General features: G+C 41.0%; 4 protein-coding genes across 5 annotated transcripts in view; 2 read left to right on the top strand and 2 right to left on the bottom strand.

The window, feature by feature from the left end:
• Nucleotides 1-23,881, bottom strand: part of LOC6622406 (probable serine/threonine-protein kinase cdc7) — a 120,196-nt gene that overhangs the window by 29,810 nt on the left and 66,505 nt on the right. The window lies entirely within an intron of this gene.
• Nucleotides 1-23,881, bottom strand: part of Ten-m (teneurin transmembrane protein Ten-m) — a 332,752-nt gene that overhangs the window by 306,103 nt on the left and 2,768 nt on the right. The gene's annotated exons all lie outside the window — the stretch shown is intronic.
• On the top strand, nucleotides 7,395-8,569 carry LOC6622438 (uncharacterized). 2 transcript variants are annotated; one of them, XM_015175089.3, is made up of 4 exons: nucleotides 7,395-7,558; nucleotides 7,617-7,786; nucleotides 7,849-7,973; nucleotides 8,047-8,569. In XM_015175089.3, exons 1-4 carry the CDS (start codon nucleotides 7,474-7,476, stop codon nucleotides 8,201-8,203), a joined length of 537 nt encoding a protein of 178 aa, XP_015030575.1. In that variant the 5' UTR covers nucleotides 7,395-7,473; the 3' UTR covers nucleotides 8,204-8,569. The 2 variants fall into 2 exon arrangements, with proteins under 2 accessions (XP_015030575.1, XP_002047940.1); XM_002047904.4 differs by having other exon boundaries at nucleotides 7,396-7,558; nucleotides 7,849-8,569.
• Trxr2 (Thioredoxin reductase 2) lies at nucleotides 9,942-11,700 on the top strand. The gene has a single exon (XM_002047903.4). The coding sequence runs from the start codon at nucleotides 10,031-10,033 to the stop codon at nucleotides 11,582-11,584; it is 1,554 nt and encodes a 517-aa protein (XP_002047939.1). The 5' UTR covers nucleotides 9,942-10,030; the 3' UTR covers nucleotides 11,585-11,700.

Genomic DNA, 23,881 nt, shown 5'->3' with positions numbered 1-23,881 from the left:
AGTCATAATACCAGCTACAGTGTGTATTCAAGAAAGTGAACACTCTCATGCCAAAGTGAGACTAATCCTATGAGAGATTTGCGTAATTATTTTAATTGTTTAATGTCATGCGGTCGGTCAGGTCTCTGACAGTGTGGGCATCTAGGATGTTCATGTGAATATGTATCTGTGCTTGTGTCTAAAAAATCTGTGCAGGAAGCGTTATGAGGTCCATCTGCCTCACTGGAGCACGCAGGGGTGGTGCTTGTACTGACGATAAAACAAATTGCATTCCACTTGCGTTTGTTTGTGTGTATTTTTAATGATTAATGAGCCAGGTGGCTGGCGCACCTCAAATTAGAGGTGGAACCTGCCTTTTTTTTGTGTTATTGCTACGTAACTTGACACTTGGGGTTTTCGCTTCCCACAACACCAACAAGAGCAACTATTGCGGCGACCAGCATAAATAGTGGCACAACTTTTAGACAAAACAAAACACTAATGTGTTGTCATTAGGGAAATGCTACCAGCAGATTCGCAGGTGAGAAGTCCAGGTAAACGGTTGCGTAGTTGCTTTGAAAACCTACACAATGGAAACCTGAACAGTGCAACTCGGTATAGAAAACTCATTGTCGAAATAAGTTTTTTGTGGTTGTTTGCAGATTTATCTTTAGGACTTAAATATGATATCCTAGTATAGATAATCTACAAGATGTCTTCGGAGCTGATCGAACGAAAAACAAAAAAACCTTTGCATCTAGTCAGCATAAAGAGTTTAAATAAGCTTATGAATAGCTATAAAACAAACAAAAAACAAAAAAATTATTTAAAAAGTTGCTAATATTTGGTTAGTTATAAATAATGAATAAAAACATATAACAAATACCAGCTCATATATTTAATTATGTGTGAATTATAATTTCTATACTAGAAGCGTCCTTGGCCCGCTTACTGTTAAGGAAAATATAAAAAAAAAACAAATAGCAGTTTTAATTGCACTTTTATGAAGCATTTTTGCACTCATTTGGCAGCGAAATTAATCATCAAAAACGTTAGATGAAAAAATATAAACGCATCGTGCAAAAAATAATAAATATAGAAGCCTGGTTAAATGCCGTATATTTATATAAATATGAAGAATCCAATGGAAGAGCGCGCACGGAAACAGGTTCACACATACGTACACATCCTCAGAGTACTGAGGGAAGGCACATGCGTTGGCATGTCCTTGACAAACTTTTTATGGCGGGTTCTGGGCTAGAGGAATTAGTCACAGGAGCAGGAGCAGAAGCAGAAGCTGCTTCCTGACTCGGTACGGGCTGTTGGGTTGTCAATCATGCAAAAACTGCAACCGCCGCATAACCGCTGGTTTATAATAGCTTGTCGGCCAGGACCAGAACAAGTGCTGGCAAGCTCGAGGAGTGTTCGGCACGGCGTGGGCAGCTACTCTACATTGGCTGTTGCCTGGTTTCGGCAAAAGCTTTTCAAACTTTTTAATTATGCAGCAAACAGAAAACTTTGCGGTAATTTCGTTGCAACAGTTGGCCCGAACGAAAGGATGAAGGACCGATGGCAACGTCAACGTCAGCAGCAGCAGCAGTAGCAGCAACAGCAGCAGAAGCCTGTCCAGGTTGACTAATTGAGTTAAGCGTGGGGCAACAGGAATCGCGTTGGGTGTTCTCCTTTCGCCTTTTTGGAAATAATAATTTGCCAGCAACTTTAAAGTGCATCAATCATAATTAGTGACCGGCTTGATTTCTATGTGGTTGTGGCTGTGTATTTGCATACGGGCTTGCGCAAACAGCGGCAATATGAAAATGAAATTGACCAATTGCCAAACGCTTGGAAACTGTGTCAAACTGCAAAATTGTTTCACAAACTATGCAAACCAGAAACATTGTATGGAATACACATAATTGCAACTATATATATTGCATATATTGTCATATATAATTGGTAACTATGAAAAAGATAACGGGAGCCATGCAGATAAATGGTTTAGAAAACATGGCTAGATCGCAAAGTCCAATGTCGATGGGGTAGGTAATACTGAGAATGGTTTAGGAATCGCTAAAAACAATACTCAATTTACCAACAATTGCAGCCTAATGACATATTAGTCAGATGTATGACCCATGCATTTTATAAATTTAAAGCTTGGACAAGAAATTTGTAAGAACCGAAAAGGTTTCAAAACACACACACACTTAATTTGTAGAAGGGTATTAATAACTGCCAGCATAAATATATTGAATAAATTTATTCTGAAAATTGCATGAAAATCAGTTAATTAATTAAATATATTACTTCAAGCATGAAACTATTTGCATTTGCACGTGCTCATCCACAGATAAAATCAAAATTTTTTCCGATACCACGCACATTTAGTATCTACGCATTTCAGCCTAAGCATAGGGTATTGCCCAGTGTACTACTGTCGAAGAAAGCATCTCCACTTGTGGCTAAACTAATTATTTTATACGGATTCTGGTGCTGCTTAAGCAGGGGCTGCTGCAGCCAAGGCTCGACGACTTCGTGTTGCGCCTGCTGTTGCTATTGGTAGCTTTGCTCAATTGCCGTCGCCCTTCGTCACTTAATTGAGTTTTTAAGCATTCTGCAAGTGGCGCGTATTAGCGCAGCCAAGCGTACATCCCGCACATTCACATACCGCCAATATGGCCGGAAGAAGAGGCAAAAATATTTCAACTATGAGCTGCTCAGCTCTGTTACTGAGGGTCAAACAGATGCAGCCGCCACAGTTGCAGATGCAGATTCAGATCCTGAGGCAGACGCACCAGCTTGTCGTCTCTTTTGCGACATGCTCGTTGGTATTGGCAGTGTTGCATAACGACAGTGGGCTACAGAACAGTCGGCGACAGATAGCTTACGGGGTTTTGCAATCAAACGAAGTTCCGTTGTGCCCCGCCTTCGCACTGCTTCTCAAATAAGCAAGAAATCGCTTCTTTGGCTGGCAAGACTCGCATTCGAAGAACGCGATACGCAACCACCTCACATAATCACCGCATATCCCCCATACTGGCCCATATCTATGGCTATACCAGAGCATCTGTGTTGGTCTGTTATGTTGAACTTAAGTACAATTCGGTCATTCGGTTCGTTGTGCGGTCCCTTCCCATTCATGCATATTGATAATCTGAAACGCTTGAATGCTCATTTACTCAACTTGAAAGGAAGCCCGAGCGACCAAGTATCTAAGCACTCAAGAGCCCAGCCCCAGAACCGATCCTGACCCAACTCGGTCTTTTTAATCATGCGTGAGCGGTCAGTACTAGCCTTGTCTCCGTTTTCATTTTGCTGTTTGATATAGGGACAGGGACTTGGCTTCATTTTATCCTTTTGCCCACATTCAATGGGCGTTCGGGTGTTCATTTTGGGCGACTGGCGCTTATAGGGTTCTTTTCTGGCCTCCTTTACGGCCAGGCGCAGGCACTTTTCCAATCAACTTGAGTGTGTGTGTCCTTTGCCAAGCTGCTGGCCATTTTCCTGCTGACTTCGTGCCGATTTAATATTTTTCATTTGAAAAATAGATATTTTTTAATGCCTTTTATTAAATCGGCTTAGATTTATTGTATACGTATTTTTTATATTTATGTGTGTCGTATGTGTCTACACACATTTATCGACAATTCCACGTGTGTATATATATATATATATATGTGTGTGTGTGTGTGTGTGGCAGTTAAGCCCTTTTCTTTGGGACTTTGCTGCGCTGGTAAAATACATTTATGGATCTTAAAGCAAATTTTGTGCATCTAATAAGATTTATTATTTTGTGGCCCGCATCAGGCAAAAGGCAACGTTGAAGTTGAGGTCTTAGACAGCATTTCAATCTGCAAAATAATGGGCATGAGGTAGGAACTAATCTAATGAACAAGATAAGCTTATGGATTGTAAAGGATCGTACTGTATACATGATAATCGAATAGACTTATGCAGAATATATTCGCATTTCCTCCATTCGTGCTAAAATGCTGGCACTTCAGCGCACGCTTCTGCGTTTGCATTTTTATAGATGTTGAACAGGTTGGTTTTACTTAGTAGGAATCGGAAAGCCACAGGTACATGTAAAACGCATTTGAGCTCTACCATCGTCAGTGCTGTAACCTAAGATGTTTACCAAAACTGTACTCCGAAATTCTCGACTACAATACAAGTGCACGAGCGGGGGCGAGTAAATGGAAAACTTTTACAGGTTGGTGATGAAAACATGTAAAATCTTTTTGACTGTACACATTTATGCAATAAAACTTTGAAGCACTGTAACGCTGCTAACAGAATGCTATAACAGTTTTAAACGGCCCATGCCTGGCAGGCGAAATATTATTATGCGATTCGAACTAGATGCAAAACGATTAGCCCAACATTTACTAGACATCAACAAGTGGAGCGTACTACTCTAGGTATCTACTTCTGTCACATCAATCAATCGACAAGAACAAAAATATATGCAGCCATTGTGCGGCCGGCTTGAGTTGCTTATGAGAATTTGCATTAAAAGGTCGTAACCAAAGTTGAATCAAGTATGCGAAATTTCTGAGTTTGGCTTGTGCAAATAATTGTACATGATTGGATATTCGCAGTCGGTCGATGCACTCAGGAATCCTTTGACCCAATATCTCACAGTTTTCGGCCAGCTGCGAGCAATTAAACGCATTGTACGGCTTTTCAACTTGATTAGATTTCAATTTTGCAGTGCACATGCACAAAAATTCATTGAAAATGTTTGTTTTTCTCCATACGACGATTTGTGTGCGGGTAGGCAATGTCAATGTATGAAGCAGCTGCAACAGGACAGAAAATAAGGATGAACATAATCGCAGCCGTAGAGTGTAGAGCATAGAGCGAAGAGCTCTAGAAAATCGACCAGAAATTTTCACATAGTTAAGTTTTGTGCTTATAATAGAAAGCCAAACCAAACCCAGCAGGAAGTGTTGTAATTCGCACTTCACCATACACTTTTATACGCACACACGTATACACACACATTGTACACACACGCACACAGTCATACGCACCACATACCGTTTAACGTGTCTAACGCATGATTGCGGAATATTAAACGCCGGCCATGTTTTTGAACAGATGTTGTGGGGTGGTGGGGACACAGCGGGGGCGGCTATGTCTGTTTCATTGTCTGTGCACAAATTTTTGTTGGCTGCTTTGGTTTTAATTATGGTTATCACCGTTGCCTCATAACTGAAAAATATGCAGGCTCCAAATCGTTTTTAGAGCATTATTGAGCATATTCGAGCATGGGGCCATTGCCTCAGCTAGTTTGGCAAGTCATGTAATTTGGCAGAATGTTCATCAACAATTAAAAGCATTTTCGAGCTGTTTACGCTTAGATTCGAGATGTTCGCTGCAGACCCATGAAAAGTTGCCTTTGGCTATTGCTGACCAAATTTCGAATTATTGGCATTTTTATTGCCTGCTCTGCTCCGAAGGGCTGCCTGAGGCGTCGACTGTGGAGCGGAATCGGCAAATTTTAATTCCGAATCAGTTGATAAGTGAAAATTGATTAAAGACACGCGTATTTCTACATTAGAGAAACTATAAAAGATTGGCAAAAAGCTGTGATGTACGCTGATAACCAAATAGTAAGTCAACGCAAACAGTTCTCAGTGTACATAGTAAAAGCCAACAGGCAAAGTCTTGGGCCAACAAAAAATTATTTAGTGGAAATGCTTTAAGGCAGCAGCCAGGGATCGACATATTTGAAATTAATTAATAAAATGAACGGCCGTGAGGGTAAAGAACAAATACATTTAGGTAAAGAAATGCCTTGACAAACAAACCGAAGCCAATTCTCTGAGGAGACTTTTTACAATTTGGTCAAGAAGTTGTATGCACACGTCACTTGTGTGTGGTTGGAGCAGTTTCCGCACAACCACACAAACCACACGCACCACACATAAACTAATGAAAAGCTGGCTTAAAAGGAAACTTAATTAAATATTTGTGCATGAAATATAAATTTTAAGGGCAACGACAAACAGTCCTGCAATTTCATCAAATTATTGATATGATCTGGTTATTCATACACATTTTAAAACCTTTTCTTACAAGCAAAAGTCTTTTGGCAATTGAGCAGGTATTTTGTATCTACATAAAAAATTGTTCATTGTAAATTTCTTAAGTCTTAAATTCACCATTAAAAAGCTATTGTACAGGCTCACAATTGAAATACATTCTGCCATACACTTGCAGCAGTCATATGGATTTCGATGAGTATTTTGATTCGTAATTGTTTGACTTTTGACTTAAACTCCGTGCCCGAGGTCCTTGTACCCTGGTTAAGAAAGTTTGTCATCAACGCTGACGCCGACGCTCATTAGGCGTTAATTAGGCATTTGTAGCACTTGACCTTTGTTTAACTTTTGCTAAGCATCGCCGCGGGCACGAAGCCAACACCTTTTTGATGTGGCCCGACTGGCTGATGGCCTGGGCATTGAGTGAATCAAACTAATTGGGCGAAATTTAATTAACGTTTCTTATATTTTTTGGCCCCTTGTTAATTTTGGCGCAACAACTCTAACCAATTCTCCATAAATGATACAGATTTTGCAGATACTACAACATTTAAAATATTACAACTTTTTTTCTGTTTTTCGAAATACATGCCCACCACCAAAATATTTAACTTTATGTGTTTCTTTTTTTTTTTTTTTCATTTCAAAAAGAAAAAAACATGAAAAAGTTGTAAAAAATTTGATAAGCTTGTCGCTTGGCAGGTAGGACGAAAAAAATAGGGAGTACTTCGTTTATGACTACGCCAGGTTGGGAGAATAAAAAATTGTAAGGTGCGTCGGCAAAAAGATTTGCAAGGAAAGTTATGCCTAATGTTTATTGGGCAAAGTTTTGCATTTTTTACAGCTTTTTCAAAGTTAGACGGGGGTAATTTTCGTTTCCTAGGCTCGATGCGATGCTGAGCCGGCTGGTCATTTTAAAGTTTAAATTATCCAGATAGCCCAAGTTTTGTTTGTCTAACAGTTTGCAATCCAACGATTGTCAGCACATTACGCCAACAACAACGAACTGTCTCCTTGAGGTAACTCGAAGGAGATGCTCTGTAGTGGGTAGAGTGGATGAGAGGGCGCATTCACAATTCATAATAAAACTTTTGAGCCCTGTTGCTATTGGCAATAATCATTGTTGTTGAATTTCTGCTATTAATTCGTTTATTTAAATTTACCTCAGTCTGTCTGGCTGTGTACTGTTCTGCTTGCGATTATGTAAATACACTTCAGACATTTTCTTTCTGTGAGCGAAATGATGCGATTTACTTTACTTACAAGTTCTCCGTTTGCTTAGGTTTTGCATGTCAATTTTGCTTAAGTTGCCACTTACCTGGAAATAAAAGACAAAAATAATATATATGAAATAGAGAATGTGATTTAGTAGACCAAGCAATTTTATTCTTAGTGCTATTGTAAAAAATTCAACAAATTGTTTTTTTTGTAACAAGCGGATAAAATGCTCTATCCGCCTGCATTCAATCTGTTTCTTTACAATGCACTCCTCTGCCATATGATCAAATACGTGGATCGCTGTATAGATGGTAAGCGGGTGAAGGAAGTACACCAATCAGATAAACCAAGTTAACCAATTCTGTTCAGGGCGCAAGGGGCAGGCTAGCCTTTGGCACTATGTTCCGATTATTGGCGACTACCTGGTACCGAAGGAAACGAATCTCGATCTGTCCATGGAGTACAATGAGTTTCCGAAAGCCCTGTTGAATCTGAATTACTTGATCAACGCGCTGGCGCTGTTGCCAGGTCTTGTGCAGGTGATTTAAGCTAGAAATTGCCCCATTAAACTGATTCGACTTCCGGCATGCATCCTCTACAGCATCGGTGGCTAGCCTTTTTGGTGGCCCTCATAGTCATATGGAATCTATTCGTATTCGAGCGAGTGCTCGCCTTTCAGTTGACGCTGATGTGGTCGCTGTGGCTGAAAGACATAAGCTCCTTAACGTATGCCATTATCATAAGTTTCATTGCGTTTATGAACACCTTTCACCTAATTCTCATTGTCGACTCGATAAAGATGCAACATGGCTGCTTGCGCACCACGGTGCCAAATGCGAATGAGGACGAGGTGGCAGCAGATGTTCCGCTCCACGATGGACGGGGTGACGGCCATTCGCCTTAAAATATTGTTTGTCCACTTAAATGGGTCGTTCGGCCCACACACAAATTACTAACAGGCTTTGCCCCTAACCTTGGGAATACGACGACAATATACTACACTACACTACACGTTGCAACTACAACTACAAACTGTAGGTCGTTTGGTTCAACTAATAAATATGCCAAAAATACGAAAATACTCGGACGCACAGCACAGACACCCACACACACACACACACACACGACACTCACACACACGTGACACACACACCCCACACACACATCCCACACACACATCCCACACACACATCCCACACACACACAAACGCACAAAGGCCCACAGACATTTACAAATGAATCGCAGCTGAGGGCTCCTAGCCCTGAAATAAATCCATTAAATATTTGCGGTTAAACGCACCAAAAACAAACCGCAAAAGTAAATCATACCCAAAGTAGACACCGAGCATGGCCAAGAATTTCTCTGTGCTTGTTTCTGTCTCATTTTTTTCTCGTACGCAAAAATATTAGATTAGAAATTAGGACAGCCATGGACAGCCAAAGGGCAGTCGGTCAGGCCGGCAGGCAGCAGAGCATAGCACCATTTACTTGATTGGAGATGAGTTCGGGCCTTTTGGTAAGGGGTATGCTGGCAAAAGGAGCTCTGCTCACCAACGTCCAGCCGAAATTCTAAATGGTCCATGGTGAAACATAAATCATTGGAACTGACATTTCGCCATTTTGCTAGATATGTATATAGCAAAGGTTTTGCCTTTATGTACATGTGGGCAAAGAATTCGCTTAAGATATCTTGATTTTCTTGAAACTGCTCGAAATGAAAAACCGTAAGTAAAGGTGACCAATATGCCATTAACTGATATTTTCAGGACAAGCCCACGAAGTGTGCGTGCACATTAAAGAGGTAAATCAACGGCTCTTCAGTGTGCCACAACGTTTTTTATACCCAATATCGGATGGTCTGACCCAACAAAGTCATTTTATATAAATCATTTTGCAATTGAATGCGGACAAGACTGACTGAGGGCCACACACACTCTCTCTGAGAAGCATTGGCATTTGGGACTATGTCAGTGGCTAGCACCGTTTTGGACCCCTGCGGAGTTGTTAGTGCTAAAACTGATGTCTTCAACTGGATCACTACTGCAAAGAACTTTTTGCTTTCTTGAGTTTCTTGTCCTTATTGACAGGTAGATTTAGATATACATAAATGCAATTCAAGAGTCGCATTCGCTAAGTTGTAAATACTTGCATATGAGACTGAAAACCCTAATAAAATCTTAAACTAGCTTTATTCACAGATGAGACAAGTTGCTTGGCCTCAATTAGAACGGCAAGTAATGAATCTTTGCCAGTTTCCGACATACACAACACATTATTTATATTGTTTTTGGCCCAATTCTAACGACAATATATTAAAAATGGTTTAAAAATAATAAAAAATAAAATATATATATGAAATATACATATTACTTTTGTAATGAATAAGAAAATCGAAAGCATGGAAAATAAATTTATAATTTTTTAGTTCCCATTGCACCTTGGCACAAAAATTATAAAAATAAATTAAATACAGAAGATATAAGACACTGATGACTAATCATGCCTCTGACCAAACGATTTTGCATGTTCGGAGCTGAAACACTTTAAATGAATCAGGCTGACAGCTCCGATAATTTTTAGCTGCTCTTATCGATAAGGTCGCGGAGCCACTCGATACATCGACCAGCCCTAGCAACAAGTTATAGAAAGCGATTGCATCTGTATCAAGTTGGCAGCGAAGCTTGACTCTGGGCAGTCTGAATTAAACCAGTCAAGTTGGCAGTTTCCAAGCTTTATTGCTACAAATTAAACAGTTTTTACACAAGTATATACTGCCGCCGAAAATGCTGATGTTCAAGGCACTTAGGAACTCGAGGCTTCCGCGTTCTGTGCTTCTGCTTCGCTTTGCAAGTTCGGCTACAACCACATCCAATTGCAAATACGATTACGACTTGGTCGTCCTCGGCGGGGGCTCTGGCGGGCTGGCATGCGCCAAGGAGGCCGTAGAATATGGGGCCCACGTTCTGTGCTTTGACTTTGTCAAACCTACGCCCGCCGGCACCAAGTGGGGTGTGGGTGGAACCTGTGTGAATGTGGGATGCATACCCAAGAAACTAATGCACCAGGCCTCGCTGCTGGGTGAGGCTGTGCACGAGGCTGTGGCCTATGGCTGGAATGTCAACGATCAGAACATTAAGCCCGACTGGAAGAAGCTAGTCAAGTCTGTGCAGGATCATATTAAGTCCGTGAATTGGGTGACGCGTGTCGACTTGCGCGACAAAAAAGTGGAGTACGTTAACTCCATTGGCAGATTTGTGGATCCACATACCATTGAGTATATTCAAAAACAGGGAGAGCGAAAGCAACTGACCGCAAAGTATGTCGTCGTTGCTGTGGGCGGACGTCCGCGATATCCGTCCATACCAGGAGCCACAGAGTTTGGCATCACCAGCGATGACATCTTTAGCTATGAGAAGGAGCCCGGTCGTACTCTAGTCGTTGGCGCTGGGTATGTGGGCCTGGAGTGTGCTTGCTTTCTAAAGGGTCTTGGCTACGATCCCACCGTAATGGTACGTTCAATTGTTCTGCGCGGCTTCGATCGTCAGATGTCTGAGTTTCTCGCTGCGATGATGCTAGAGCGTGGTATTCGCTTTTTGAACACCACCATCCCGTTGGCGGTAGAGCGACGGGCTGATGGAAAACTGCTCGTTAAGTATCAAAATACGACAACCAAAACGGATGGTAGCGATGTCTTTGATACCGTCCTGTGGGCCATCGGACGAAAGGGCCTCACGGAGGATCTGAATCTTGGTGCAGCTGGCGTCCAGACATATAACGACAAAATCATTGTTGATCATACAGAGGCTACCAACGTGCCCCATATCTTTGCTGTTGGAGACATCATTTACGGCCGGCCTGAGCTAACACCAGTAGCCATTCTATCGGGTCGTCTGCTGGCGCGACGCCTCTTTGCCGGCTCCACGCAGCTAATGGATTATACTGACGTGGCTACAACAGTTTTTACACCCCTGGAATACTCTTGTGTTGGAATGTCCGAAGAGATGGCTATTGAAAAAATGGGCGCTGAGAATATCGAGGTTTTCCACGCATATTACAAGCCCACAGAGTTCTTTATACCGCAGAAGAGTGTGCGTCATTGTTACCTAAAGGCGGTGGCCGAAGTGTCCGGCGATCAGAAGATCTTGGGCTTACACTACATAGGCCCCGTGGCTGGAGAGGTTATACAAGGATTTGCTGCCGCTCTGAAATCGGGGCTCACTGTGAAGACGTTGCTGAACACTGTTGGCATTCATCCCACGACAGCCGAAGAGTTCACTAGACTATCCATAACAAAGCGTTCTGGTCGAGATCCGACGCCAGCTTCATGTTGTAGCTAAATGAAACGGCTTGGAGCCGAAACCGTTACCGTTCGAGTTGAAATATATTATAAGGACCATTGCCCTAACAAATAACTACACTGCTTGGCGCAAAGTGCGGCAACCTGCGAAACAAAGTCCCACTGTGTATCATTTCCTTTTCATCTTCATGAGTGATTTTTAATGAAGTGCCTGTGGGGAGGCTAACTAAACTAAAATACAAAAGTTCTCATGCTCTGACAATTTGACACAAGGCGTAATACTTAGGAATTGCTTGCCACAGTACGTAGAATACGATCCCCATTGGTATTAAGTTGCAACATTTTTATGCGAAGCATTCCCTGCCAAGTGGCTAACACACACGTTTTGTTGATTTGACGTTTCAATATAAATGACGACGAGATTCCGCTGTGTGACTATTTTTGGCATATGACGTCGTAATTTATGAAGTTCACGCCAAAAAAAAGTGCCCTAAGAAGGGCTTTGGCTTGCGTACGGGCCGCAGAAAGTTTTCTTTTTTGCTATTCGTTTCCGCTCATTGCACGAGTATCTCTGACCCACAATCCTAAGCGTGCAATCTGGCTGCTGGCGCCACAAAGTATGCCATGTTTTTCCTAGGCCTGCCAGTCGCACACCACAATAACAACAGCAGCAGCGGCAGCGGCTGGGGGAGTTTCGCAAGGAAAAAAGTTTGATTAATGTTTACATCCGATTTGCATAAATCTTACTTTAGCATTTTGGGCAATTTTAGCTGCACGTTTTTGCTGCTCGCGTCCGCCCGTCTTACGATTTTTTGTGCTCTTCGGCCGCTTTGTTATAAATTATTTTTTTATTGGTCCAGTTCGAGGCTTGGTCCATGGCCGTATGCTTCATGAGTAAATTGTTTGCCCAAAGCCTAGCGTTATTTATAAGTTTTGTGCCCGTTGCCGGGAAAGGGCAAACAAAGCGCAGCAGCTGTAAAAAGGTAAACCGGCATCCTGGGATGCAGGTCAAGGCAGTTCGTGGATGCAACGACTCAAACGTTTCACAGTTTCGCCAGTTCGCACGACATCCCGGTCCATAACTCTTCGATTAGCTTTGCCAACTCATTTAACAAATGGTCTGGCTGACAGTAAGAAAATATAACAAATTTACCCGAGAAAACGAAAAACTGCTCTTAGTTTCCATTGCAACACCTTACAATCATAAATTGCAACCGCACCCACCAGCCCCCCAGTACTAGCCCTTGCCCCAAAGAGTTTGTGCAACGCGTGCGCCGCACAACTTTTGCCCCCGAAAAGTTCGGCAGTAAGTTAAAGCACCCGCGGGTAATTCGATAAAGCGTAAAATTTTGCACTTAAACTATTTTCTTCCTGGCATTTGAAAATTGCATTCGTTATTGCTGTTGTTGCAGCTTTCGTTCCGTTTTTGTTTTCGGACGCCAATTGCTGTCAGTTGACCTGTGTAAAGGGGCTTTGAATTACAATACAATGCAGCTCGAAATTCGTGGCTGGCATCTGAAAAGCTAAACTGATTGCGTGCTTGCAATTGGCTGAAAATATTGAGTCATTTCTAGTTTTGCCTTATCCACACGTCACGCTTTAGTACAACCAAACAAAACTAGAAGAACATTAATTGATTTTATTAAAAATATATTCTGTTCCTCAAGATAATAGCCTCCAACCCAACTGCTATCTATAGACATTACATTTTGCATATATTTGAGAATATGTCAATGTATCTTGGAAAACAGAATATTTTGCAATATAAGATATAGTGAACTGATATAACCGATAAAATTTCACATTTTGTAGCATACTCAAACTTACAAATGCCTTGTAAAATGTCAGCTGCTGGACACCTTTGACTAAATGATTCATAAAAAGAGCTTTGTTGGTCAGAAAGTACAAAACTCTTTTTAATTTTGGTTTTAAAAATCATTTTAAAATAAGTTAAATTAACATTTTTGTCAGTTAATGTCAAATATAGTTATGCCAGCAATTTAAAGCTGCCTGTCTGTTTAATGGGAATATCTTTCTGGCTTTTCTTGTCTCGGCACGAGACACGTACCAAATCTAAGTAGGGTTGAAATGCTTGTGCAGTATGCTGCATATGTAAGAGTAATTAAATAATTACCATTAGCAATAGACGGCAATAAAATCATTTATCGTTGTTCGCACATTCGTAAGGAATGGCAGAGAAAACATGATATTACATAAATACTTCAAATAATCAACACATTATCAACTTTTGTTTAATTACGCACGCTGTGCGGATCCAGACACAGTTGCAGATACTGATTTAGATGGAGAAATAAAGGCTGCTATAGATATGGCATATGTAAGAAGAAACACCTTTGCTAGTTGGATAAACAAAACCCACACAGATAAGCACGGAAGCCCTGGCCGGAATGTGGCGCAATTTTCCAAATGGAAATTGATATATTTAATATCTAAACTAAACAGAAAGCTTTCATTGTTGTCCATGCTTGAGCTCTGGCTTCTCTGACTGAGTATTTGTTTATTTGTGTGGAAATTTGAAATTAAACTATTGTATCATTGAATGCCTATTGTCTAGACGCTGTACACATGCTGCGCAGACCAGGGACACATTTTATATTTTGTACAAGGCCAAGTCCTTGGTAAACAAATCAACCGCTGATTGCAAATTAAATGGGACTTAAAAATTCTAAATTGCTAAACAAGTCCTAAGCTCGCAAACAGTTTGTCCACTTTGCTAGGTGTGTTAGTGTTGGTGTGTGTGTGTGTGTGTGTGTGTGAAAGTCGGCATGTAGATGCCACGCCCATTGTCCAGTAGTCACAATCTCGTTATGTGCGCCTGCCGTGTAACCACAAGCTGTTGTGGCTGCGTGCCTAAAGTGGAATTGTTTGTAATGCGCTGATGACGATGACGGCGACGACGTTGTGAATCTCAAAGAGGGTGGGTAACGAGTGGGCGGCGGAGAGTGGCGTGGCAGTCACTAGTGGGGATTAATTTAAATTACATTTATCATAACAGGTTGCCCGTGTAAATTATTTGCACTGATTCTATTTTTAAGACATCGTCATTAAATTTAATTTTTTAATGTTATTTTTCAGTTTTTCACGAGCTTTTCTTTGGGAGAAGTTATTTAATACAAGCCACGGGAAAGCCCATGGATATCCGCTAGTATATGCATATGCTGAGTAAATATTTTAATAATATTATTATTATTTTTATAATATGAAAAACGCACTCTATGTGCAACTTTGCAACTTTCAGTCAAATATAGTTTTCTTTCAAGTGTACTTGGTTTTTTGTTCGCACTGCCTTGCATATGGCTCATGAAAATTGCTTACATTTTGAGTGGACTACTCTGACTTTTTGATAGACTTTCAAGGATTCTTTTTTAATCAACATTAACGCATTAAAGAATCACTCGTCAGCAGCTGGCAGCAACTTCCGAAAGCCTTTCAAGCCTCTGCAGCTATATTGTTGACTGCAGTAGATGCTTCTGCTAGGCCCCACTCTCGCTCTCTCACACACACTCTTACGCCCAATCTTGCTCATAGCCACCCCCTGGGAGTGTTTAAATATGTGTGTCGTAATTTAATTTCATAAAAGCAATTGTATTTCTGCCATGTGGCGACTAAGTTCGTCGGGGACTGGCACAAACCGAAAGCCTCGACAAACTTCGCTGGCATTTGCTGGAATGACAAAATGACGTTGCCAGCAACTGTGAGCTGGAACTGCCAGTGAGAGTGTGTGGCGCATTTATTTTATTATTTTCTTTTTTTTTTTTAATGCCAACACCGAGAGTCAGCGCAGACGAAAAGCATTTTCATTGTCTTGTTTGCCAACAGCGGCGTCGGCGTCGGCGTCAACGTCGACGTCGGCGTCGGCGTCGGCCTCGGTAGCCACATATTTGACATTGGACTTGTGTGCTCTGATAGCGTGCCAGCCAAAATATCACAATGGTTGGCAACAGTAGCTTGCCATGCCGGACGACCGGTACACACACTTGCACACACACAAACACACATGTACACATACACTCACACACATAACATATAATTGTGCATGTTTACTTTGTGTGTGCGTTGATTTTTTTCTGTTGTTCCTCAGACAACGCGTCGTATGCGCAACGTGTGGCAAATACAATGAGAGCGGCTGCCTCGCACACACTCTAGTCATCATTTATGCACAAACGTTGCCAACTCTGCTTACAAATGCAACAAAGTCGCCGACTGCCTTTTTATTCGACTGCTCTGCTCAGTTTTTCTGCTGCAAGGAGCTACTGTGGGAAGGGAAGAAACGACTGAAGCTTCTCCAGTTAGTGAGCTCAGCCTAACCACAAAGAGGAATTTACGCACACACACACACAAAGTTGCACACACAGACACACTCATATTCCATATGCAATGGTAGTCTACAAACAAAAGACAAAAGAAAGGCGCGTTTTAAGCATTTTGAAATTAAATTAAAATTGCAGCCAACAGTTGAAAACGGCAGCTGTAACTCCAAAGATAGCGCCAAAGAGCTGCCAAAAGAAAGAAAAATGCCATCGTCGCAATGCGTTTTGGGTGGGTTTGCGGTTAAGAGAAGCTCTCGCAATTGTGAGCTTCTTGGGCACTTAAAGTTACGCTGATTGAAAAGAACTGCTTAGTTCAGTTGTCTCACCAGATCCAAGAATGTTTCCGTGAATGGGATATACGCACAGCTGAAGAGAAACTGGATTCATTCATACAGACAGAGACGAGATTGTCTCAGACAGTGTAACTAGTTTCTCATATTTTAAATTTGAACACTTTCAGCCCCTGTTGGTATGCAACAATTTATTGAGACCAGGGCACTTTATACATTCAAATACAATCAGTGACAACTATAAACACAATAAGGCGAAATATGAGCTTGTTTTTTAAAGTTTCATAATCAGAACAACAAAGACAACATGCCAGACATTCGTCTCGCTGTGTAGTATTTAGAAGCCAAAGACAAGTCTAAGTGTTATAAATTGATACAAAAGTCGAACCTGGTTTTGCATATATAGACATATACAGATGTACAGATATTCAGATGATATACATACCCTTCTTCCACATATTGATCGATGTGAAATGAGCATATTGCCGCTGAAAAGCAAAAAAAAAAAAGCATCACCCCGACCCGCATCATAACGCCCAGCTATTGATCATTATCTAATGGAATCGCAGCACTTTCGTTGTTATTGCTTTATTTTAGCTTTTGTTCACTTTTGGGTCTCTGTTTGATATTGTTGTTATTGTTGATTTTGTAAAGTCAATGCTTTCCATGCGGAAAATTGTCATTGTTGGTCTCGTTATTAATTAATTTGCTGCGGCTGGCTATCTTTCGTTATAAATGTGTGGGTGCATGAGTGCATCTGCTCATGTGTATGTGGGTGTGTGTGTGTGTCTGCTTTGTATCTGCCTCTTTTTGGGCTGAGCGCCAGGCCGGGTAATAAAATATTTGCGCATGACTGAAATTGAATAGTTTGCTGCAGTTGTGCACAATTTGCAATTGCCATGGAATCATTTAGTTAATTATGCATCGACCCTGATTGAGGGGAAGAGACAACCAGAAGAGTCGTGGTCATTCGACAAAATTCTTAGCTTTAACTCAGGTACTCTTTCTACCTACTGACTGACTTTGAGTTAAATGCTCAAGAGTTTTGTGCACAAGAAAATATCTGCAATTCTTTGGAAAATAAACACAATCATGCTTTTGGCCCTACCCGACTGTTGCATTTGTTATCAGATGTTTCTTACTTTGATATATATTTCAATACTAAAACGAGATGTGCTAATGCCATTGAAGAGAGGTGAATTAAATGAATTGAATTAAATGAGTGATTTTTTTCAAAGAAATAAATGAGATTCATGTATGGATGCTGTCTCTTTAGTCTGCTGCTACAATTGCAGCTTCTCGGATTGTAAGCCGTCTTTTGTAGATTTCAGGATTTTATAATGCAGCTTTAATGTGTGGCTGAGATACAGCCTGTTTAGTTTGAGTGAAGAAAACCAATCAAGGATCAGAGTTAATATGAAATTAATGTTTCAATCGGCGCTCAGCTAGGCCATGTAAAGCTTTTTATCCTTTTGAAAGGCCAAACACGTGAAGCTAATAAATGTAAACAGCTAGAATGACACATTCCGTTTCACATCATACACAGATCGTGTGGATTTCAGAGTTTGGCTAAATATTTGCCGTGTGTGTGTGTGTGTGTGTGTGTGTGTGTGGGGAGGGAGCGCAGAGTATATATTTGGTTACCTATATACAAGCCGGTATCTGAGCACTAATATAACGCATTAGCAAATTGAAACCTGTCTGTCAGCTGGTATTTGTCAAGGTGAGCTCACCTGTCGCCCTTGCTTATCAAAGTCAACCTATTAAGTCGCACGCAGCGTAGACAATAATGACTGCTGTCGTGTCATCAAACGTGGTCCATCCCATACACACAATGCAACTACATGGGTGTATGGTGGCCTCTAGACTCTGCAGTTGCTGCTGTTTACTCGACTCGTTGCGGGAAGCTGCCTTCATCAAAGCCACAAAAATATCAGAGGAGCATAAAAGTTTTGCTCGACCCCTTGAATCCCAATACCGAAAAGCGTCTTGTCAGTCCGTCTGTATGGGAGTGTATGCATTGGATGTTTCTCTAACAAGCCTTTTGTTATTTGAGATCGGGACGAGGACCAGGCCCAGACAGATGGCAAACATGTCACATTGACAGTGTGCAGAGTGAAAGCGACGTTGGCCAAATGACAAAATCACTGACAACGCAACGCCCCACCCCCTGCACACATTTTTAGTATGCTTTCATTTTTTAAACCACTTTTTTTTCTTCGCCCCGTGTGGCTGTAGGGTGTGAATTATTAAAAGCCATGGCTGCTAGAGCAGCCAACGTCTAAATTAGCAGAAGCCCGGCACGAAAGGACAATCAGGACGACAGTCAGGGCCGAGCGGCAGCTTTTGCATTGTTTCACTTTCAGTAACGAACGTAATCATTATTATCGTCGTTATTATCTCGATTATCATTAGCATGAGCATTGTCATAGGCCCCACTACTTGCTCTTCTGCCGTTGCACTGTGCGCTTTGGCACGTCGGCATTGCCGGGTCCATGTCCTTTCGCTTGTCACTCATTCGCATAAACAGTTAATTATGCATAATATGCATTTTACTGTCATGTTGCGCAATTTTTATCTACACCCAGCCCCCAACCTGCCCATTATTTTTATTATTATTCACTCTCCTGTTTTTTTAGCCCCCTTTGATGATTTCGTGGCGCGGCGGGCGTTTATGCTTTTTGAATGCTCTCATTTGTGTGTGTGTGTGTGTGTGTGTGCTGGCCTGTGTGTGCGACAGGCTGGTGTGTGTCGGGTAGTGCGCAGTTGGTAATTCGATGTACGGCCCAGAGGAGCTGCAAGTTTGCGATTTAATTGGGACGGAGCAACGTATATAAAACAAATATTTTAGTCGATGATGTGATACCCAGTATAGCAGCAACGACTCCAATTGACTGTTGCTTATTGGGTTTCCCAACAAATCGCAAAATCAAAATATGTTTACCTAATTATTTAAGAAATTATAAAAATATAGCTAACCAAACATGAACTGAAAACTGAGGAAAGCTCGTGTTGCGAAGACCTAAAAATGTTTTATTGGGTTTGAGCTGCAACTAATGATTGTAGCTTTACATCAACTCAATACTTCACTTTTACAAATGCGAGCAAAGTATTCATTTTTAATTAAATAAAGAACTGCAAATTACAAGAGGTTTTAATGTGAGTAATACGTGTAGCTGGCCAAAGGAGTCTCCATAAGGAGTTTCTTTAAGTGTACTCTAGGTAACAAATGAAAGCTTAGCAAAGTTAAAAAGTGCTAATAAAAAAAATCGTTTATCTCCGCGGAACTAAGAAAAGATGTTGTGTAATACTCGCAACAAAAAGAAAAAAAAAGAAAGTTCTCGCACAGCCACATAAAGGGATGTTATCTATTAATTAGTCAACTGATTTAATAACGCTTTATTCGCACCTTCTAATAATGGATAGTTTGAATCAGTAATGGTAAATAATTGATGGCCAACTACATTTCATATGCCAATCGCCGCAATCTATGCAACACTATGCAGTAAAAAGCATCACAAAAACATTTAAAATTCAATTGGGCAAACGATTTGCATATGGCCACACAAACAGGGAAAAGGAGGCGAGAGGCGTCGGAGGAAGAGGGCGGCAGTTTCGTGCTGGTGTTAGCATAAAATTCACTTTGGCATTTCCTGCCTGCTGACTTTTGGTGTGGCCTGCCTTTAAACTACGCAAAGTGTTGCTGACAATTATTACATCCGCAAAACATATACATATGGAGCTCACACACACACACACATATATATATAGGGATACACACGCATTTATACCCATATTAAATATATGTAATGCGACAGAAACGGAAGTCAAAGCAGAGAAAAATAGCATTTTAGTAAAACATGTGACGTGTGTGTGAAGGTTTTGGATAATGTGGACACACCCATGGCAAACAAATCTATGAGATAGAGTCAGCGTAAGAGTGAGAGGGATAGAGGAAGAGAAATGAAACAAGCAAATTAAAAAGGAAAGGAAACTCATAAGAAATGCGACGATTGAATTTAAATGCCAAGCTACTTTAGCTCAGACTACGCCTCCGTCTCCATCTCCACCCCCGCCTCGACCAACAACTGCGACTGCGACTGCGACTTCGATTTTCAGTTTAGACCCAATGTCAAAGTCCATGGCCAGTTGCGAGGTGACGGCGAGCAAAGCCCATTTCCTTTTTGGAACTGCTTTCGACAACGCCTGCCAATGTGCATTTGAGTAAGTCATGAGTGCCTGTTGCTAAGATTTCTCTGCTCCGCGCCCCATAGCCCCCTTCTATGGACCCATCGCATGCTAATGGGCGCTGGGCATTTGCGAAAGCCGTTCTGGTCAGTTAGACGGGTGCTGCGGCCAGCAGGACACAAGGGCAGGAGAAGGCTGCCAGCGTCGTCTGGCATTATAAAAATAGGTTGTTAATATGCATGACCATATGCCAAGTGGGACGAGCTGTACGAAACGAATGCCAAGTTCGTCTCTCCATGCTAAGCAGCTTGGCAACTTGAGCGCCGCTTTGTCTTTTATTGCCTCATACAAGACCGGCCATATGCCTTCAGACATTTTGTTAGTTTTTCCGCCGGGCGGGGTCCGAGCATGAATGTGAACTTGATTGCTCGCTAGTTGGTTGGCTCTAACTTTGCATCGGACTTAAAAATGCGTCACAGTGAAGTACGAGCAAGAATAGGGTTTTTTAACAGGTGTAAAATCTTTACAATAAATTATTGCAAGAAAAATTAATCGAATGTATACACAGAATAATTGAGTAAAAACTGACGAGTTTTAACCTGAACTGATGACAAGAGTGCACAATTAGCAGCTTATTTAACAAAAATAAAAATGTTAATTAATGTAAAATAAATTGAATTGGTCTATTGCAAATAAGTTGTAATAAACTGAAAAAGGCTCGAACTTGATTTATGGCCTAGTTTCGCAAAGTAAATTATTAATATAAATGAATTAAATACTGAAAGGCCATGCTAATTTATGTGTAAAATCGTTTGAGATTTAACATTTTCGTCGAAATTACCATTGGTCCATTCACTAAGCAAAGCCCAATTAAAAGTATGTCAAAGCAAATATGTATATGTATTCGTGCATACTAAACATGCGACTTGGCCAAGCACTTCCACTTTCTGGTAGCTAATCTGAAATCCCAGACTCAGTTCCTTCGGCGTAAGGGCCCACTCTGCTACGGCAATTCATTAAGTGTCAAAAAGTTTTGCTTTTGGTCATTTCTTTGGCGCCAACAATTTGCATACATCGAGAAGTTTTCGCTGGTGTGAGTTGTGGAGCTCCTTTCACTCATTTTGCAGGCTTTGAAAACTGCAAAAATAAGCATTGAATAGCCAAAGTCAAAAACTGATGCTTGAATGGATCGCATAGAAAGTTCCACCTTGCAACCAACGAAATGCAGGACAATGCCAGGCAACGTGTGCCGTTGTCCATTGTATGAATGAATGAAAGGACATTGAATTAAATTTATTTTAAAACGCAGTGCAGAGTCTGAAACTAAAGTTTTCGTCTCCTTGCCGGTTTTCCCCTCTCATGTTTACTGTGTGTGTGTGTGTGTGTGTGTGTGTGAGTGTGTGTGTATGTTCCAAAAGGAACAGTGAAAAATTGCAGAGCATGGCTCTTTGCTAGAGTTCTTGTTGTATGTGGATGAATATTTAGATATTTTACGCTTCTTTCACTTGTTGTTGCAGTAGTTGCAGTTGTTGCTCTTGCAGTTGCAAATATTTTGTGTTTGTTGTGCCAGCAAAATTAACTTTGGCAATTTTAATTAAATTTTTGGACATTTTGGTTTTAGCTACATAACAGAACAATTTTAGCCGGACGTTGTAAGGAATATAAAGAAGTTTTGGAATTCGAGACATTAACTTTAAAGTTTCATCATGGCAAACAGACCACAAACTAGCGAATTAAAGTCCAAATAAATATAAAAAAAAAGGTAATCGCTAGAGATTCAGTCATATCTGAACGGGTAATCAAATAATTTAGCTTAAAACTAAAATTGTGTTGTATCTTGCGACTCTCCGGGAGGAGAGACCCATCACGTTTTTAGTAAAGCTGTTCATGAATCGCAACAGTATTCGAAAATTATAGATGTATAAGCTTCTTTCTGCTTCTTTTAATTTCTTTACAGCCCTTTCAAGAGATGAAATAAACAAAAATACTTAAGTTACAAATGTAAAAGGCTTTGTAGGGCTCAGAGAATGACTGATTTTGAGTTTTTCATAATTGAGAATTGTGTGAATACACATTTGAGCAAGCGGCATTAAAATATAAAATCGCATTCCGTTACCATAATTCAGTTCAATTCCATCTCAATGAAAAGTACGTAATTTAATTATGTGCGTGGCGAGGCAGACCTCAAGGCAAATGCCTCCACACTTCAACTTCTGCGTTAATACGTTATAAATATGTAAGAAGAAAAGAAAACGAGGGAAGGAGTGAAAATGGAGGCAAGAAAGCCGCTCGGAGCACGGAAAGAAAATAAAAAATATGTTGCATAATTTTGAGCTTTGTTCCGGCTTAGTACCTTTCCACACACTCACACAGACACAGGGGCAGGGCCACTCGCAAGTGCAGGCAGATCCTCAGATCCTTTTACGTCAACTTAACAGCGTAGAAAATATCCAAGGCAACAATAAGAACAATAGTTCCCCGGGGAGAGTCGCCAGCGCCGATTGCCGCGTCCCGTTTTGGCAAAAAGGCAAATGGCGTACACACACACACACACACGCACACGTTCTCATGCAAACGTCCGCACCTACACACACACACACACACGTGCAGATACACGCATGCAAATCCTTTTGCTGGCGGCAGCTGCTGCTGTGGCTGCTTTTTATTTTAACATTTTTATTTTATTTCCACGGCGCCTTTTGTAAGCATCTTTGGCCTCCACCACGGCTTGCCGGCTATGCCGCCAGCTTTTCAATTTTTATTTTTCGTTTTCTTCGCACACACACACGAGCACACACTCACATTCATACTTGCACGTGCACAATGTGCGAAAGGATAAATTTTTACATATTTTTCTTACCTTTAAAAATAATTTCCAAGCTGCTTCCCCTCGTCGTCGCACTCAACATTTTGTTGGCTTATTTTGTTGCGCAGTTGCCGCTAACTTGAAACGGAATTCAAATGTATATTTAACTGTGTGCGTGTGTATGTGTGTGTGTGTGAGTTACTCACACACACAGAACAGACAAGCACACATACGCAGAGCACATTTGCGTTGGCTTTGCATTTGCTGTCCCCTCTTAGTAGCTCTCTTAGTATGACTGACTAACAGATACCCTGACCTAGCAGGGTCGTGGGAGTTATCAGAATGTTTGCTTGTGAAATAAATTTACAAAACTTGACAAAATGTAAAATATTCCTTAAACGTATATAATTTAATGTTTTAGTTTTCATAACCATCCTAAATATTGATCATCTTCGATAAACTTCATCTGCTATACAAAAAAGCGGATCTTCTTTTGGAGGTAGTCGATGAGGTGCAAACTCCTCATTTGTAGCTTTTAACACTCAATTTTTGTTCAACTTTTCCCTTTATGTGCACCTCGCATAAGTCTTCGAATATCCTTAATTCTTAGCTGAGATCGACGTTACAAGAAACATACGAACATCAGAAATTCTTACAAATAAATACGAGTTAAGATTCAGAGAAGCACAAAATACTATATTCGTGAATCTTATAGTCAACTG

The sequence above is a fragment of the Drosophila virilis genome, chromosome 3 (genome assembly GCF_030788295.1).
Source record: "Drosophila virilis strain 15010-1051.87 chromosome 3, Dvir_AGI_RSII-ME, whole genome shotgun sequence".
Taxonomy (NCBI): Eukaryota; Metazoa; Arthropoda; class Insecta; order Diptera; family Drosophilidae; genus Drosophila; species Drosophila virilis.
This window is presented reverse-complemented; position numbering and strand designations above follow the sequence as displayed.